Source organism: Terrapene carolina, unplaced genomic scaffold (genome assembly GCF_002925995.2).
Source record: "Terrapene carolina triunguis isolate 2854851 unplaced genomic scaffold, T_m_triunguis-2.0 Scaffold69, whole genome shotgun sequence".
NCBI classification, from domain to species: domain Eukaryota; kingdom Metazoa; phylum Chordata; order Testudines; family Emydidae; genus Terrapene; species Terrapene triunguis.
The window spans coordinates 52,872,975-52,892,570 of NW_020664420.1; the positions used below are offsets into that span (position 1 = coordinate 52,872,975).

Below are 19,596 nucleotides of genomic sequence, written 5' to 3' on the forward strand. Positions count from 1 at the left end.
TCTGTTTAATAGTGCAATTAATCACGATTAATTTTTTTAATTGCAATTAATTTTTTTGCGTTAATCACATGAGTTAACTGCAATTAATCGACAGCCCTAGAAGAAATATTTGATAACAGGCTCTTCAGTCTAGCAGGGAAAGGTATAACAAGAGCCAATGGCAAGAAGGTGAAGCTAGACAAATTCAGACTGGAAACAAGGTGTGCATTTTTAACGGTAAGAGTAATTAAACTTTGAAACAGTTTAACAAGAGTTGTGGTGGATTTTCTATCACTGACCATTTTAAAATCAAGATTAGCTGTTTTTCTAAAAGATCTGCTCCAGGAATTATTTTGGGGAAGTTCTGTGGCCTGTGCTATACAGGTCAGACTAAAGATGATCAGAATGGTCCTTTCTGGCCCCGGAAGCTATGAAAAAGAACAGTTAAGTACCATCTAGTGTCATCTAGAAGGACTATTAAGCAGGGGGCGCCTCCTATAGAGGCTCTACTGCTAATGTGAAAAGGAATACAGGCAATATTCAAATGAAAGCCTTCATTCTTTACATATCAAATGCTTTAATTGTTGTGTGTTGTTAAAAAAAGATTTTAGTGCTGACCTTGGGAGTGAGAGACAGTTTAGTCTGTGGTTTTGTGTCAAGTTAACTGTTTAATGTCGTAACAATAAAACAAGGGTTTAACAATATTTTAATTTCTTTTTAGGCCTGGGCCAGCCCCCACTCCCCAATCCCTTTTCAACACAACAGCACTATCAAGCCCCACAGAGAGAGGCTCAGTTTCAAACACCACACCCCTGCTCCCCAATTTCTACCACCACCAGAAATGAAGAGGGGGGAAAAGGGAGGGGGGAGATTTTAATGTGGGAAAGAGTGGGGGAGGAGAGGAGAAATTCCCAAGGATGTAAAGAAGGAGAGGGGATGAAGTGCCGGAGTCGGAGGAATGGAAAATTCCTCTAAAGTAGAGAATGAGAGCAGGGGACTTGACAGCTGCATTTGAAGTACTTCCACAGCTAGAGTGTGCCCCCAGTGCAGCCACTAATATAGTGAGCCATCAGAATACCATCTCCTGCATTGCCCTCTGAAGCATACTCATTAACTGTAAGACACCACCAACGTTCCTGCCTGCCTGCCTATGTGGTTACACCATAAAAGTGAGCAAATCATTCTGGCAATAGAACTGAGCATGTTTGATTGTTTCATTGTAAAGACGTAAATAATCAAAGAAAAAACAAGTGTCAGAATTGCAAAGTTTACATTTTATTGAACTTAAATGGTGTAGAACAGAGGGGCAACAATGGCTCAAGTGTTCATTAGTTAACAAAATGCCCCAGGGCATTTCACTTTATGACTCTTAACATAGTCTGTATGGAATTATTGAAAAATAGTTGTTTTCTGCTTCAAAAAAGGCAGAAAGGGGGATTCCAGCCCTGTTTTTCTTCACATTACCACAGTGCTGTCTGACATTCCCTATCTTCCTTTAGTAATGTCAATGATATACTTCCCCAAAACTGAAAAGGCTACCAAAGCGCTACCCATATCTCTTCCCATCAGGTACACATGAAGAAATTATTTAGTAACACTTATGAAAACAATTAGCTGTAAGGAGACTTCCAAGTAGCAAAGGCAAACAGCAAGCCTATATGGAATGAATGCACATTTACATTGCCAGAAAGAGACTGGCTGTGGTATTACTATTATTGCAAAGTAAAAGTTACAGTATCTGAACTGCTTAATCAATCCAATTTTTGTTTAAGGCCCATTAAGTAACGTGCCTCCAACACTTGTCTGCATATGCTTTACAATAACATCTTAGTTAAATACTTTTAGGGGAAAATTATTGTAAAACTTGCAAAATCAACTGGATACTTAGAAAAATTAACACCAAATTTAAAAAAATTAAAAGTAGCCAGCAAAGAGAGAAAACTTATTTCAACTGTTATGTTCTCAGAACAACCACTTAACCTCTACAATTTTAAAAATGCACTAACTCTCCTCCCCTCAATTCGTCCCATCAGACTAACAAACTAGTAACACTGAAAAACGATCCCCTTCGTGTATGAATTTTTTGCCAACAGGGGGCAGCTATTCATTCTCTTTGACAGAAATTATCAAACTGGTGTTTCAAATGTTTCATCACAGTTTATTTAAATGCAAGACTCACTGGGTTCCCTAAAACCAGACACACTGGCTCCCCTTCACCGTTTCTCTAAAACCTACATAGGGTTTTAACAGACTTAACAGTAGCGTAACTCAAGCCAAGTTTTGCCACCATTTGCAAAAAGTTGAATCTGTTTGAGTGAGTGGGCAAATTTTGCAGGAAGGGCAATACTAATAGAGGCCTTACTTCAATAGACTCTGACATTTGTTCAACAGGAATGTAGACTCCAGGGAAACAGCAGATATGTTGAATTTTGCCATACATAGGCTATTGGGTATATTTTGCAAGGCTTGAGAAACGCTCACTGCAAAGAACAAAATTTAAATTAAGGGTTTTACAGTAGTTTGTCAGGTCTAATGATAAGCAATGCTGGACCTTTATGAAAGATTAACCTCCAGCTGCAATAGATACCTGTAAACCAGAAGATGTGTGCCAGCACAGGGGACTCCTTTTGCACAAAAAGACAATATGAATGCTTCAATTGCAGTAGGCTAATTTATAAAGTGATGGTATTACAAACAAAGTAGGCACTGAAATAATTACTACACATACTATCACTGCTCTAGAGTAACAACAGAGTAGTAGTAGCAGCTTTGCCCTGCAGTTACATTTCAGATACAAGAACATTTATTACCTAAAATAGCCCGTTTTTAGAACCATACATTATTTGTTCAGCTTGAACAATACAGCCATTGTGATTTCATTTTTGCTGATGGACCAACATCTAAAGTTGTTATACCAAAGCTGAAGTCAAGTGACAAGGCATTGTGTTTACACATTACTTTCATAACATTTCTGGGATCTAATTCAGCCTAAAAGACACATTTATTTCAATGGGAGGCATGCAATTTCCTTTGCATCCTCTTACACTTTTAATAAACATTCAAGTGATTCAAAACTTAACATGGTGATTGTACCAATTACAATTAATCAGGTAAAAGCACCTGAAATCTCAACATATTGTGTTAGAGACTTCAACTCTATACTAAAGTAGTGAAATCTGTACATATCTGTAGTGTAACTGTAACAAAGGTCTGATTAAGAGGGACTTGTCTTCCAAGCTATTGAATCTTTCTAGTTAATGTATCAGAAGAACGGACACTAAAGGTGAACTCCACTGTTCCAGTTATTTTACTGTATACTTTCTGGCAATTCTATAAAACATTTTCTGGTTTACAGTGATACACAACAATTGTTTTGATGCTGGAGATAAAGTTTATTAAAGATACTACCAAAATTTTGGCAAACATTCCAAAACCAGATTTGTAAACATAATGCTTCCCTTTTCAATTGGCAGCACTTTGAAAAGACAAATACAGTAAGACAACAAGTAAACAAAAATTAATTCAAAATGCTAAATTTTTTGACCAAATAATTTATGTTCCCACATGATAAAGTGATGGTTTAAATCAAATTAAACCAATAAACTGCATGAAATGAAAGTTTGTGCTGTTTGATGATCACAGTATTTTATAGTTAAATATATCTGTTCTGTGTTATATTCCTGGCACCCAGGAGAAAACTCTTTAAATATACATTTCATGTAGGCAATAGCTTCTTGGCATATCTCTCTTCAAAAAAATACTTTATAGCAGTATATAAATAGGTCACCTACATGTTTAATTTTATAATTTTGCCCCAAAACTATAGATCTGTTTAATTTTTGTAAAGTATCAATTTTCCCCAACATTAATAAAGCTGACAAACTGTTGAAATGGAAATGCTTTCATCTTCCACAATAGAAGTAGCAATTTTATAGGAAAAAACCTACAGCAACACTCGTCTGTTGTTTTAACCTGAGCGTTTGGCCTACTTCGAGTAGCAGCTTTTTTTCTCCCCCCCATCATGCTCACACCCACACAACCTTGCACACATACAGTACAAGCACACGCTTTCAGACGCTGGTAGGCCACAGAATGCTTCCCGTTGTTTTAATAAAATGGGAAGCAGTGTAGCTAATAATTTAACTACACTAAGCACACACAAGCAAACACCTTAAGGCAACCATTGCAATGGGGGTTTAAGTTGCAGGCGTAAGTTACTGTTGTCGATAAAGAGGCTGTATATAGCTTTCATATATACAAACACCTCTTTTTAACCCTCCAAAACAATGTTTTCACTTTCTTTAAAAATTTTGTGCAAATTTTAAACCTTCTACCATTTAAGGCAAACAGTTTGCATTAACAAGAAAGGTCAGAAAACAGGCTTATATTTATCCAAAAGCATTTCAACTTGCTACATTATTTTTTTTTAAGTGTGCAGAACTTTAAAGTAGAGACACTGAGTCCCCAGTATCTACTGGTAAAATGATTTCCATGGACAAACATAAGTCTTAAAGAAAAGAAGGGACCAGAAAAAAAAGCAGCTTCAAATATGCAGAGAAGCAACCTCAACAACAAAAGTAGTAACTCAAGTCTGCTAATACTGAAACTTTTGTAATGCAAAAGTTTAATTTTTTTAGAATCTTAGAGCAACTCATTTGGAATTTTAAATAAATAAGCTTAAGTTTATTCACATCATCTGGTCCAAGCAGAGCTCTAGTGCCATGACTCTGCTTGTCGTTGGTCAAATTCACCTATTAGTCTTTTAATATGAGCCAGTTTGTTATGAAGATATTCACATCTGTACTTTTCCTCTTGATAGTTGGGACTAGACTGCAAAGAAAGAGAAACGAGTCAGGGTGCAGAAACATCTTTGCAATATTTTAATCTGAATGCCTGTCACTAAAAAGGGCATCCAGACCCTGCACATAGAATGATTATGAAAGTGTTTAACATATCCATACTTCCCACCTCCCAGTTGTACACACCTGTTTGATCTTCCGATATTCCTGTAGGACTTCCTCATGAACTACCTGCAAGTAAGAAAATTGAAATAAAGACCACCTGAAGACCATTTCACTGTTGCAAAGTGCAACTGAATATTAAAAAGGGCTAGAAGAGTGGGATGAAGATTTTCAGTTTTACCACACAGACATTTAAACCTTGTCTACACAAACATTTAGTTCATGGCAAGCTGGAGTACGAATCTACCCCGTACTAGCCTGCCATGGATTAACTGCCCGTGTAGGTCCTGCTGATGTCCATTAACAGTCCATTAATGCATTTTAGTCCACATGGATAGTTAGTCTGCAGCAAATAGATTCACATCCCAGCTTGTCAAGAAATAAATGTTTGCAAAGACAAACCTTTATTCTCTGGTCACCCTCCTGCTGTGGAGAAGAGCAAGTTTGCAGACAAAGCTGCGATAAGGCCATGGAGGGGAAGTGGCTATGTTGAAGATCCTCTTGTAAAGACACTTTCTCAATGCCCCCTGTAAAATATTGTGCAGCCATGTGCTACTTAACGTAAGGCCTTGCCTACTTCTAAGGGGAGGGATCTTCTCCCACCCTCCCAAAGCCTGGCAAATCTGTAAGAAAAGTTGTGGAGTTAATATTGCCTGAGACAGTATTAACCTTCCTGAAAGAACAGCGGGCAACAGAGGTCAGAGAAACTGAGGCCAGTAACCAATAGCAGCATAGGTTATTGGTCCTATGGGGCTGCTATGGTTGGAGTAAAGATTATAGAGGAACAAATTCCTCTGCACAGCAGGACTATATCTACAGTTTAGGAATACAGTTTCCTGGCCCATCTGCTGCCCATAACATGCCCCCTTGGGGACGCAGGTTATGGGAAAAAAATTAGAGTAGCTGCTCCAGAGACTATTCATTAATTTATTTATTTCCTCCCACTCGTATATTCTAATCCTGCACAACAGTGTGAGCTACAAACAGCACTAAACTTCTCATCTTGCAGAAACCTACACTGCCACATACTACACAATCCTAGAAGAATATACTTCAGGTCAATAGTTTGTTAGATGATCTGGCACCCTGCAATTTGTTTCAGTGATTAGCCTTGACCTTGGGAGATCCGGGTTCATTTCTCTGCTCTGCAACAGACTTCCTGTGAAATGGGGCAAGTCAGAGCCTTCCCATGCCTCAGCTCCTCATTTGTAAAATGAGGATAATAGTACCTCCCTACCTTGCAGGGGTGCTGAGGGGGATAAATACATTAGATTGTGGGGCTCTCAGATAATTTGGTGATGGGATCCAAGTAAGTACCTGAGACAAAAGATGCTTCTGCCAAATTAAGTGTTTTCCTCTACCAAATTATACATTCATCTAAGGATTTTCTGTGAAGTCTGATTTTTATCTTGTATATTAGTTTTTAGAAAGTTTGGAGTATTTGGCTATGTGCTTAAACGTTTGGGGAGAGGAAGAAGAGAGTGATGTAAAAACAAAGCAAAAGGTAGAACTGGCTAACAAAATGCCTTCTATTCCTCTTTACCTGATACTCCTTAGATCCTGGAGAAAGGAGCTTACGTTGAGCATCAAGTTTCATAAATCTTCTAGTGACATTTTCCATCCTGGCATGTAAGTTTCTATATTCATCATACTCTGCATTGAAGTCATCCTTGTAACTCTGGCGTTGCTCATATGAGACAATAGCTATATATTTTCTAATGGAAAGAGCAAAGTTACACTTATCTTCCATGAAATGCCCTTGGTATAAAATTGTTACAGTTCATTGCAAGTAGCTGGAACATACATTAGTAGGCAGTTCACGTCTCAGTAAGTCAAAGATTTGACTAATTTAAAATATACTTCTGTCCTGTTGTGATAGACAAATATTAAACTGTACACTTTGGTTGAGATGGTTTTTAGAGTCAGTGTATTACAAACGGTCTTTAACAGAACCTACAATATTTCAGTGGCAAGTTGCAGTCTATACATGTATAAGTATTTTGCTCTATATGGTATTTATTCAGAAGTCATTAAACTATCTACAACTGTAGGTGCATACGCAGAATAGTTAACATGCATTCAAATTAAACAGAACCAATACCTCTGTTTAAATAAGAGTGGAGCTGCTAGCAACTCATTTCCTATGATGGCCCCTTAATTTCAGAATTTGTTTCCTGTATTGACCTGCTAGAGCAAAGTGCACTTACCTTCTGGGAACGCTGCTTAAGCAGACCAGTTTTTTTGCTGGCATTTGGGAGGGTTTGAATCGATACAAGAATTTATTTCAAGATTTGGCAGATGTGTCGCTCTTGAATAGGAAGTTAAATTAACATTTTATCCTAATGATTGTGCTGTATTAAGTGAGGGTCAAACTCATCTAAAGAATCTGCGGTACATGATAGGCAACATAAAACAAGCTGTGATGAGGTCTGCAGCTGAAAGGGACTATCACAACTTTGCCAGGGACAAAAAAATGCTTCTGGCCACTGATGCTACCAGATCCCCAAAAGCAGCTGAGGACCTAGCAAGGCCAAGTTGCCAACCTGTGTGGGTGATTAAAAGTAGGCAAACAATCAAAAGAGTAGATATAATCTTTGTCTTTTTTCCAGGTTTCCCAAATACACCGTTACCTGTGGTCATGTCTGACTTTAGCCTCAGCCAACTGGTCCTCATCCAAACCTTTATTCTGACCAGACACTCGGAAAGCCCATCAACTACTATGTCCGTGTTGCCAGAGGCACTACAATCCCAAGTGCCCTACATACATTGAGCAGAAGGGTACAACAGCAGCATTTAGGGCAGATGAGACACTGCCCAGTAGTACACTCTCTAGATGCTCTCAGATAAAATAATGGAGCAGGAGCACCTCCATCTATTCCTTTCATGACCCAGAGGTATGTTTATCTTGTGATCAATGTCATTAGAGACTACTTAAAAATCTGACAGCTGTCTGTTCTACACCCAGGCTCTAAAAAGAACGAGCAGGCTGACAGGGATCAAGGAAGTTTGACTCCAAAGTATCAGCAGAACTGCTTTGCCACCAGCTTATCTCACTCATTCCTCTTTTTAAGCAATTTATCTGCAAGTTTCTCCTGAAGGGGATTGACAGATTTGTCTCTGGTAGATATCAAAAGGCTAGGAGAACATGAATCACACAACTGGTCATAGCCCAAAAACTCCAATAGTACTTCCAGACTCTATGAGCACTGTTCAAGACTGAATCAGAAAAGATGAATATTTGTTTTCTCAACCACTACAGATACAATCTGGTCCAAATTAAAAGCGATTTAGGGAGTAGTTTTCAAATGCAACTAACAATGTTGTTCTAAAAGCTGCTGCTTAATATTCTTATAGAAGATGACCAATAAACACAATTTGTACCCTTCAACTTTTCAGGAAATGCTGATGACATGGTAATTTTGAATAAGATGAGAACAATAGTGTCTTTCTACATTAAAATTCATATTGTAGGAAATATAGGCAATACACAAAATCAAGACCAACTGTAATCCAACAAAGAATAAGGCAAGAGTTTTGAACTTTGTCTATACTTTTGCCTATCTACAACAGCTGGTATTCCACATAAGACATCCTCCACAGACTACTCTTTCTTTAAATTCAATAGGCTTGCTCTGTTTAGTAATACACCTCAATCCATGTTTATTCATCTCCCTTTGTGACCTATTTTTGTATAATCCTAGGTTGTTTTGCTAGAAGCAGTATGTTATACTACACATAGCTGGAGTTAGTATAGTCCATTTAAAGATAAACATTTATTGTTAGGTTCTATTGAATTTAATTGGCACAATAGACTGATCCACTGCAACTATGGTGATTTACAAGCAGGTATTTCATATGGGTAAATAAGATAGAAGCAAATTCTTATTTTGCAGTAATCACTGAATCGAGTGCTCAAGCAAAGTACTACCATTATTGTACAGCAGAAGGAGCCCACATGAAAAGGAGAATACACTAGAGTGGAATATAGACCTGTTTTATTTTATTGCTCCTAGATCTATGCAAAAGCAAAATGAAGTCACGTAGGTCTTATCAACTCTGATCAGTGTAGGAGTGTCATTAAGCTGGACAATATTTCTATGCTAACTCCATGCATGTGTTATTACATTATATGCCTTAATGTAATAATTACAGCTGGTCAGAAAAATGCCAGCCACACAGGTTTTTAATAGAATTTGCCAATTTGTCAAAATCAAATTGCTTTGTGTATATCGTTCAATTTTGGAAACCAGGCTGGTTTCTGATGACACTGCCTGGTTTCCTGCCAGCTTGCTGCTCTGGTTCCTTGACCGCAGGGCTTCCAGGGTCTGCCAAGTGGACTGCTCCATCCCCTTTTGCAGGAAATTTCTAATTTACATTTTGAATCAGAACAGAAACAAATATGAAAAAAAAAGCAAAATTCCTACATGAAGTGGAATATCTTTCTCTTCCCAGCTGTAACCATGTTATTTGCACCCAACGTGTCAAGTTGTAAGTTAGCTTTGTCATCACCACGCTTAGGTGGCGGCTTTGTGGCTTCACCCTAGCCCCATACGTGCATCTATTGGTATTATGGTACTTGTCTTGCTCTGCCATATTAGCTCTGTAGGAGGGGCAGGATTATCAATTGCTCCAGGGGGAAAGGAATTAAGAGACAAAAGAGTTTGAAAGCTGGGCCAAATTTATTTTCATTCTTTAAGTTGAGGAATGAGTTTAAGAAAATCCATGTTGGCTTTTTTGTAGTTTTTGGTATAAAAGAAAAAACTTCACAGAATAGCAAAAGAGTGCTTTGTTAGTAGCACAACTGGAACTGGGCAAGATATTATTTGATTTTTACATTTTGAAGAAAAATGTAAAGCCACCAATAAAACAGTAAAAAACAGCTACTGAGCAAATGCAGAAGCTATATGTAGGATTTTTAGAACTGTTCCAAGGAATTCTGGTAAATATTGGTTTTTAAATGTTCTAGGAATACGTATTTAGCCAACAGATTGGCTCTGCTACAATAGTTGTTTCAGTCTGAGACAAGTTCTTAAATACTAGAAAATGTTCAACATTCAGCTGTGCCAAGACAAGAGTTACACAGCTAAATCTTACATTTTAGGCATATTGAAAAGTTTCACATAATCTTCTAAAGAATGAGTTAAGGAGCTAAAATTAAGCTTTATTAGCAGTTTTTCACACCTATTTATTCATTTTAATATGCTCACCATTCTAGTTTCTAGGTGCCATATGCAAGTGGAAAAATGTGTTTGCTGATACATTTTTACTTCTCACTATGTAGTCATAACCAAGGCTCTGTGTACTCTTCCAAGCTCAACCTTAATTTTGAATCAAGGTCCCCTGATTTTTGCAGCTCTCCGGTGAGCAGTTTTATGGTAAAATGGATATTTTCTGCAGCAGTTTCAAGTTCAGCCTGTGGTCAGGCTGCATCAAAGCTTTAGTAGCTTAACAAAGTTTCTGAGTGGATGACATCTGTGACGTAGCATTACAATATTCTCTGAAGAGTCTTTTTATTTATTTATTTTAAACCCAAGGCAAGTTTGGAAACTATAAACTATGCACTAGGTCACAAATCTCCCCCTTTAGAAATACATCGAGTACTGTGTTTCACTAAAAAAGTGCTGACTTCCAACTACTTGCTTATTAAAGGTGGTGCTGCTTTAGTTTAGTTTAGAAATAACAACAAGGGCTTCAGGCTCCTACAGGGCTAAAACTGTATATCACAGAAACAGAGAAGTGTTCCTATGATTTAACTGATATTGGTGTTCTTTTCATGTCAGATAAGCCCAGAATGTTCATACAGGGAGCAGGGAATGTAAAGTTGTAGTTCGATATATGTAGCTCATAAAGAAACATAGCTGAGCACATATTTCATGATCATTGCTAATGTGTGTTTTGTATAGATATTTTGTACACACGTTAGCCAAAGCTATATTATTTAACTGAAATGCAGCAAGGTTACAGTTTTTTTATATAACTGTATACACACACTATATATAATGTTATAGTGACAAAGACCATTAAAGAGACAAAACGGTTGACAAGTTCAACTTTAATATACTGTATAAAGGAACTTTTATGTTGGTGAAAGTATTCAAACATTCACTGAAATCCCTCAGTTACGTTTTAGTTTCTTACATATTTGTAGCAATACAAAAACTATATTTAAGCCACCATTTGTTTTGTCCCAGCCCACCTTCTCCTGTTACTTAATCTTGCAAGGATGTCAGTCCTGCATTTATTACATCACAACCTGTTGTGGAAATTGTGAAGTCCTAAACTGTGTTATGACTTCACTGGAATATCAGAATATGAACACGGGTGGTAAGGAAGACATCTTGCTCAGAACAAATCTCTGATATACTGAAAGCAGGGCAGAAAACCCCATCCATTCCACTTACAGAGTGACAAATTGTTCTTTATCACAGAAAAAACATGAAATCCTAGGCCTCAGATTAGGAGGAAACTCAGCAGGAAGCAGTATGGCATGACTGGCCAGTTCCTTGCTTGGCCCCAACACCAGACAAACTTGAGCCACTGTACAACACAAGGCCCCCAGCTACGTGAAAGACAGTACAACTCCCAAGGTGCACGTTAGCCTAGTGGAGCAGCGGTCCTCAAGCACCTGCCATTGTTCTTTCAACATTTTCATCTATGCTGAGCGAGGAGGAACATTTTGTCTTGTGGAAGTCTTTAGGAATAAATGGAATCAGTTTAGATGTCACAAAGTGAGGCTTAGCCATAATTTCATTGCAGGTAGCGTTAAAAAGTTAATAGACAATTTTATACGTATTACAATTAAACTGTTAAAGGCAAGGGCTAACAGCTGGGTACAAATAAAGTAAATGTTATAGGGGAAAAAGTTTAAGTAAAAAAATATTTTCATCTTTTCTATCAGTGCTTCATCAGTAGGGCCCTACCAAATTCATGGTCCATTTTGGTCAATTTCACGGTCATAGGATTTTAAAAGTCATATATTTCATGATTTCAGACATTGAAATCTGAAATATTACAGTATAGTAATTGTAGGGGTCCTGAGCCAAAAAGGAGGTGTGTGTGTGGGGGGGTGCAAGGTTATTGTGTGTGTGGGGGGGGGGGGGTTGTGGTACTGCTACCCTTACTGGCAGCTGGAGAGCGGCTGCCAACAGCAGCGCAGAAGTAAGGGTGGCATGGTATGGTATTGCCACTCTTACTTCTGTGTTGCTGCCTGCAGAGCTGGGCCCTAGGTCAGCAGCCGCCACTCTCTGGCCGTCCAGCTCTGCAGACAGCAATGCAGAAGTAAGGGTGGCATTGTATAGTATTGCCATCCTTATTTTTGTGCTGCTGTTGGTGGGATGCTGTCTTCAAAGCTGGGCACCAAGCCAACAGCCGCCGCTCTCCGGCTGCCCAACTCTGACAGCAGCGCTGAAGTAAGGGTGGCAATACCACAACCGCCATCTAAAATAACCTTGTGACCCTCCTGCAACTCCCTTTTGGGCCAGGACCGCCAATTTGAGAAACACTGGTTTCTCCCCCCCACGTGAGATCTGTATAGTATAGGGTAAAAGGACACAAGAGACCAGATTTCACAGCGGGAGACCAGATTTCAGAGTCCGTGACAGGTGTACGGTATGTTAAAGTTGAACTTGTCAACCGTTTTGTCTCTTTAATGGTCTTTGTCACTATAACATTATATATAGTGTGTGTATACAGTTATATAAAAAAAACTGTAACTATGCTGCATTTCAGTTAAATAATATAGCTTTATGCACCCTGCATAAAGCCAAAGAACTCAGTCCTATGAATGCTCATGCACATGGGTAACCCTTTTCCCTTGGGCAGTATCATTGAAGTCAGTGAGGCAACTTTCAATGAGTAAAGTTACTCATGTGCACAAGTGTTTGCAGGACGGAGCCCTAAACAGATTACTGATTAATAGTGTGGCACTACTTTTAGAACCAGTAGCATTGACAGGGCCCTTTAAAAAGTTACATTTTGGTAACTCCATTTTCTAATTACATAAGACCTTTCACAGTTGATTTTTGAACTGCCTGTTAGTGCACTGCATGGATTATGTCAATCTTAGGCATAATTTTACTTACACAAAGTAGTCTGGTAGTTCACTTGTTGATGAAGGATCTGTAGAGTCAGTGCAAGTTTCTTTAACACCTATATGGAAATAAAAGGTTGACATATAACAAGATTCTAATATACCGAATGTGATCCAAATCTGAACTGTCTGGAACGCTTCTTCCCAGGAATTCTATTTTTGTCTCACCATGTAATCATGCGCACAACTGAATATTTACAATAGGGGCCATATGACCAACTCTACAATAGGCAATACCAGGAGTTTAAAGCGCACTAGCTACTGTAGAATCTGTACAACAAAATAATGCAATCTTAACCCAAGGTCAACCTTGTATTATCAAGATAAATTGTGGCATTTGCACAACAATTCAAAATCTGAGGGGGCAGATGTAGCCACACAATAGGAGCTACAAGTTTTACATCAATATGCAACTCTCACAGGACCAAACTAAAGGACAATAGGGTGGAAAGCCAAAGTGCTTTTCTCGGGGCAAGTTTCCCTACCCAACCCTCCCCCAACTATGGGTAAGCCAAGTTTATAATTTAATTTTAACACTTTCTATACAAAAGAAGTCCTTATAGCATTTTATGCAAATCTAATTAGCATTCAGGCTTTAATTTTGAACAGAAGAAGATTTCCTCATTAATATGGTGACATTGGTTTTTACAAGTAAAAAAAGCAAGACAATATGTTGCTCTTCAGGAAGGTGTTATGAAAGTAATATAATCCCTAAATAATCCATCTGTTTGCAAGCAATAAAAATGGGACTATTTCCTCTACTTTAGGAAGAGCCTATGTTTTAAATTCTTCTCATATTCCTAACAGAATGTTAGGAACCATTAGGAAAGGGATAGATAAGACTACAGTAAATATCATAATGCCACTATATAGAATCATAGTAGACCCACCCCATGCATTCTGCATGCAGTTCTGCTCGCCCCATGTAAAAAATGATATATTAGAATTGGAAAAGGCACAGGGAAGGGCAACAAAAATTAGGAGGATGGAACAGCTTCCATACGAGAAGAGATTAAAAAGACGCGGACTGTTCAGCTTAGAAAAGAAACAATTAAAAGATAAAAGAGAGGTCTATAAAAGCATGAATGGTGTGGAGAGAGTGAATAAGGAAGTGTTATTTACCCCTTCACATAACACAAGAACCAGGGGTCACCAGATGAAATTAGCAGGCAGCAGGTTTAACACAAACAAAAGCAAGTACCGTATATACTCGTTCATAAGCCGAATATTTTTGGTAAAAAAAATGACACAAAGAGCGGGGGTCAGCTTATAAACGGGTCTACACCAAAATTTGATGATTTTAAACTCTATGGAATCATTGAATTGAATATCTAATACAGGGATCAAAAACCTTTGGCACGCGGTCCGCCAGGGGCCGGGCCGGTTTGTTTACCGGCCGTGTCCGCAGGTTCGGCTGATCGCGGCTCCCACTGGCCGCGGTTCACCGCTCCAGACCAACGGGGGCGGTGGGAAGCGGCACGGGCCGAGGGATGTGCTGGCCACCACTTCCTGCCACCCCCATTGTCCTGGAGCAGCGAACCGCAGCCAGTGGGAGCCGTGATCGGCCGAACCTGGGGACACAGCAGGTAAACAAACCGGCCCGGCCCGCCAGGGTGCTTACCCTGGCGGGCTGTGTGCCAAAGGTTGCCGATCCCTGATCTAATACATTGTAGTTTTGTTTACCTGGAGCATCTGCAGGCATGGAGCCCCTCAGCTCCCTGTGGCCACGGTTCGCCGTTCCCAACCAATGGGAGCTGCGGGAAGTGGCGCACCACTTCCCGCAGTTCCCATTGGCTGGGAACGGGAAACCACAGCCACTGGGAGCTTAGGGGCTCCATGCCTGCAGACGCTCCAGGTAAACAAAACGTCCCGACCTGCCAGTGGCTTACTCTGACAGGTCGGGAGCCAAAGTTTTCCAACCCCTGAAATATAGGGTTGGCTTATGAAAGGATCTTACAGTTTTTGCTATTTTTACCTATCCATTTTGGGGGGTCGGCTTATAAACGAACGGGCTAATGAACGAGTATATACGGTACTTCTTCACACAACACAGTCAACCTGTGGAATTTGTTGCCAAGGGATTTTGTGAAGGCCAAAAATATAAACTGGGTTCAAAAAAGAATTAGATAAGTTCACAGAAGATGGGCCCATCAATGGCTGTTAGCCACGATGGTAAGGGACGCAAGCAACACCATGCTCTGGATATCCCTAAACTTCTGACCATCAGAAGCTGGGAGTAAAAATGACATGGGATGGGCCACTCGATAAATTGCCCTGTTCTGTTTATTCCCTCTGAAGCACCTAGCACTTGCCACTGTCAGAAGACAGGACACTGGGCTAGACTGACCATTGGTCTGACCCAGTATGGCCATTTTTATGTTATTCAATAAGTATATTTTCATATGTGGGATGGGTATTTAAAACTTACTGGCAAAACACAAAGTTATAAATTTAGTTTTGTTAACAAGTTTTTGAACATCCCAACCCACATACGATAAGTTAGTGTTACCCTTGTACTGCAGAACATTGAGTTATTTTGAACAACAGAATATTCTGGCCAAAGCACTCACTCAGGCTCCAACAGTTAGAGATCTGTAAGAATATACATATGATTCAGACCAGAAGTATCTGAGTAAAGCAATTATATTTATACCAAGTGATTACTCTTCCTATAAGTGGCATTCTTTGTACTATAGAATCATAGGACTGGAAGAGACCTCGAAAGGTCATCTAGTCCAGTCCCTGCACTCATTATGTAGATCAACCCCGAGAGTTGTTTGTCTAACCTGCTCTTAATCTTCAATGATGGAGATTCCATAACCTCCCTAGGCAATTTATTCCAATACTTAACCACCTGGACAATTAGGAAGTTTTTCCCTAATGTCCAACCTAAACCATTCCGTTACTGCAATTTAAGCCCATGGCTTCTTGTCCTATCCTCAGCGGTTAAGAACAACAATTTTTCTCCCTCCTCCTTGTAACAACCTTTTATGTACTTGAAAAGGTATGTCCCCTCTCAGTTCTCTTTTCCAGACTAAACAAACCCATTTTTTCCAATCTTCCCTCATAGGTCATGTTTTCTAGACCTTTAAATCATTTTTGTTGCTCTTCTCTGGACTTTCTCCAATTTATTCACATCTTTCCTGAAATGTTGCCCCCAGAACTGGACACAATAGTCCAGTTGAAGCCTAATCAGCGCGGAGTTTCTACAGATGATAAAAGGAGAAGTGTAAAGTTTAATAGTAACTATCAATTCAGTGAGATATACAAAATAAATTAATTTTATTATACAAATAAAACCTATGTTATCCAAATTTCAGTACTCTGAACAAAAATTCAATTTTAAAAAGGAGTATTTTTTTTTAAATAAAAATATTTTATAATCAGGTCTTCCTCTGAATGTGCCCAGCAGGTTGTGGGTGCTCTAGCAATATAAATATCAATTTAAAGCACAATATAGAATTTTACTAGACATTTAGAATTCCGTAACTGACCGACAGTATCCTGAATGCTATCATATACTGGTGTACGGAGCACAAAGATTTTCAGTCTACAAGAGCAGGGATGCCTTCAAAGAGAGTCCAATCTATACAATCAGCTCTGTTTCCAGAGATGAAACAACAGTTTTAGACTATGTGAGGGCTGAATCTGACTTCTGATTTAACAAAACCTATTTAAAACGTGAAATGCAAGATTAAAGGAATTGCTCTTACTCACACTTGATATTTGTTTATTAAATGTCAATATTAAAAAACGTTGTAGCTCCAACTGATATCTTATGGATTTTGAATTAACAACTACATTCCACAACCTTTTTTTTAAAAAAAAAAAAAAGCATTAGGAAAGCAAATGTATTAGGTAAGCTTTTATTTGGTTTTGCAAGCAGGATTTTAAGATTTTTATTTCTTCTCCACTACTGCTTAAAGTAGTTGTAAGAATAATTTCTGGAGCAGGAAAGAGGAAGGAGAGAAGTTTCCAAATCGAGACTTTAGTACCATCTGAGTAAACTGCAAGGTTTTTTGTAAAGAGAAAACTGATAGTCTCTTCCCAACTCTCAGAGATCTGGAATACTCTGGAGTAAAGATTCACAATGCTGGATTTTTTTTTTTTTTTTAAAACACACAAAATTACAATTGCTACTGTACAATAATTAAAAATAAATTGTAGTTAAGTGTATGTTATGCAACATTATCTCTAGCCTTTAGTGTGTACTTTTACTTGTTAATTTTCAAAATTCATTAATTTTCTGTGGGTTGGTCTCCCAGCCACTGTGAAATGAATCACACAGTACAATGTTCTCAATAACAATGTTTACTGTATGGTCAGTCAAATTTCAGTTAGTTTGCTTTTTCTTTAGAAGTTATTTCACAGCCATGAAGTCACAGTCAGTTCTCTGAAGAATGCGGTAAACATCAACAGTACTGATGCCCATTGATAAATTGATTTGCCCCAACACAGTTAATAATTGAACTGCCCTGCACTCAAAGTGGTATGTGAACACCTTGTAGTTTATAAAACAAAACCAAAGTAGTATTCTTTTTTGTTCTGTCCTTTTGATTATCCAACAATCCCTTCCAACAATGAATTGTTTATAATTTTTTAAAAATATGACTTATTCCTGTTATTCAAAAGCTGAAGTCAATCTGGCCAAAAATAAAATTGAAGAACATTTTGTCTGGAGTGCCAATATAGCTGTACTTGTGTACATGTGTCATTCCTCCTCTTTGTTTTTATATAGCCTTAAACCTTGGTAAGGTAATAATTTGCACTTTGGTTCAGGTGAAAATTGTTATATGTAAAGGCAGATAACTATCATTATTCCCATTTTAAAGCTATGGAAGGAGGCAGCAGAGAGAGGTTAAGTAACTTGTTCAAAGTTTAGTAAGTCAGTAGCAGATAGGAGTGGAACTGAGGTCTTATTTCTGGTCCATTGTTTTACCCACCAGATTAGTCTCACTTATCCATAAAGTAATTTTAAAAAGCAGCACTTTAAATACCTTCACTTGAATCCAAACTGGAATTTTTCAGCTTGACAATTTCTTCTTTCTTAAGGTCTTTCTCCTTTTCTTCAATACTCTCCATGTTATGTTTTTTGCTTTGGTCCTTCTCCTTATGTTTTTTTGACTTCTTTTTGGATTTTTTGTGCAACACTGAATGTATCTCATCTGTTGACTTTGGACACGCTAACTCAACTACAGTGGGTGCTGGCATTTCCAAAGGAGTCCTAGAGGTATATTTTTCTTGCTGGTCCTCAAAGATGCTGCTGCCATTCTGACTAAAACTATCAACAGGCAGGTCTTGAGTCCCCCGGCCTTCAGGAGTGCTAGGGGAATTGGAGTTAGAGTTTACAGGCTGAAGAGGATTTGAAACAGGAAGGCGAGTTGAAGGAAGCGTTGGAGGAGCTGGGGTGGCAGCGACTGCAGGGGGAAGTGGTGGTGCAGCAGCAGTTCTCTCGTTGGAAGCAGTCAAGTGACCATTTAATGTTGGTTGAACTCTATTGGTAAGGTGAGATATTCTTGGTTTTTTATTCATTAAAGGATCAATAAAATCTGAATCCAACAGCCGTTTCTGCAATAAAAAAAGACCATTAGTTTCCATTTAGTCCAATTCTAAGGTATGTCTAAAATAAACTGATTAAAACCTAGTCTCTTATGCTTGCTAGTTTATTTTAGATAAGATGAAGATCATGACAGCTACATGTGCATTGTTCCATGCTTAAAAAATAAATCTAGATAGCTTTAAAAAAATTGTCATCCTGAGACGATCCCCTTCAGATCTGTGACCAAGACTTTGGAACCACATAAGATATTGTCTGGGGAAGTATCACAGTCCATGCTGGAACATGGCAGGTTAGTCAGTACTCTAGATATTTGTGCAGTGCAGATACATTCAGTAAGTAAACAGTTGCTGCCTCCATATAGTCTGTTTTATTCAAGCAGTTCCAACCAACGTGGAACAGTGTGCTTATCAGAAATCCTAAACCTCAAAAAGTGGCAAGGAAAAATCTAGTTTCTGCTACAGGGAGCCTGGGGTCTAAATTATCCTCAGAGAATACTGGAGTTCTTTTGAAATACTATCTGACTCACGTCAGTTTGCTTAACAAGCATATATTGCTTACGTTTCAGTACAAAGCAGTGCCTCTGACCAGAAGTGCCAGGCACAGCTCTGTACCACACAGCTGAATTACTTCCAGATTCAATGTGTGTGTTGGAGCAGATGAGAAGACAGAACCACACAATTTATACTATTTCACTGTTACCATGAGAAATAGTAGCCAAAGTTGGCAAGAAACAGGTATGTATTTTTATTTCCCCGTCCTGAATATGTTAATGGCCTCAGTACAGGATGTTCAGTACTTAGTTTCACCTGTCCTGAAACAGCAAATGAAAGCACCACCCAATCATTTTTAGAATGCTCTTCTACTGCCTATCTTATAGTGCTATTTTATATTTTTACTGCAATCACTGATACTTTATCTTAAATAGTGGTTTTCATCTACAAGTCTCCCAGTGCTTTATTAAAGTGGGTATTATCTCAGTTTTATAGATGAACAAGGGAAGCACAGAA

At 38.6% G+C, this 19,596-nt stretch overlaps 1 protein-coding gene across 1 annotated transcript in view; it reads right to left on the minus strand.

Annotated features, from left to right (window-relative positions):
• Positions 1-1,274: 1,274 nt before the first annotated feature.
• Positions 1,275-19,596, minus strand: part of ELL2 (elongation factor for RNA polymerase II 2) — a 58,720-nt gene continuing 40,398 nt past the window's right edge. The window contains exons 8-12 of the mRNA XM_024206750.3: positions 18,027-18,597; positions 13,022-13,088; positions 6,484-6,655; positions 4,965-5,009; positions 1,275-4,809 (exon numbers count right to left, since the gene is read on the minus strand). Coding sequence (XP_024062518.1) covers positions 4,693-4,809; positions 4,965-5,009; positions 6,484-6,655; positions 13,022-13,088; positions 18,027-18,597 — 972 coding nt within the window. The 3' untranslated portion in view covers positions 1,275-4,692. The remainder of the gene's footprint in view (positions 4,810-4,964; positions 5,010-6,483; positions 6,656-13,021; positions 13,089-18,026; positions 18,598-19,596) is intronic.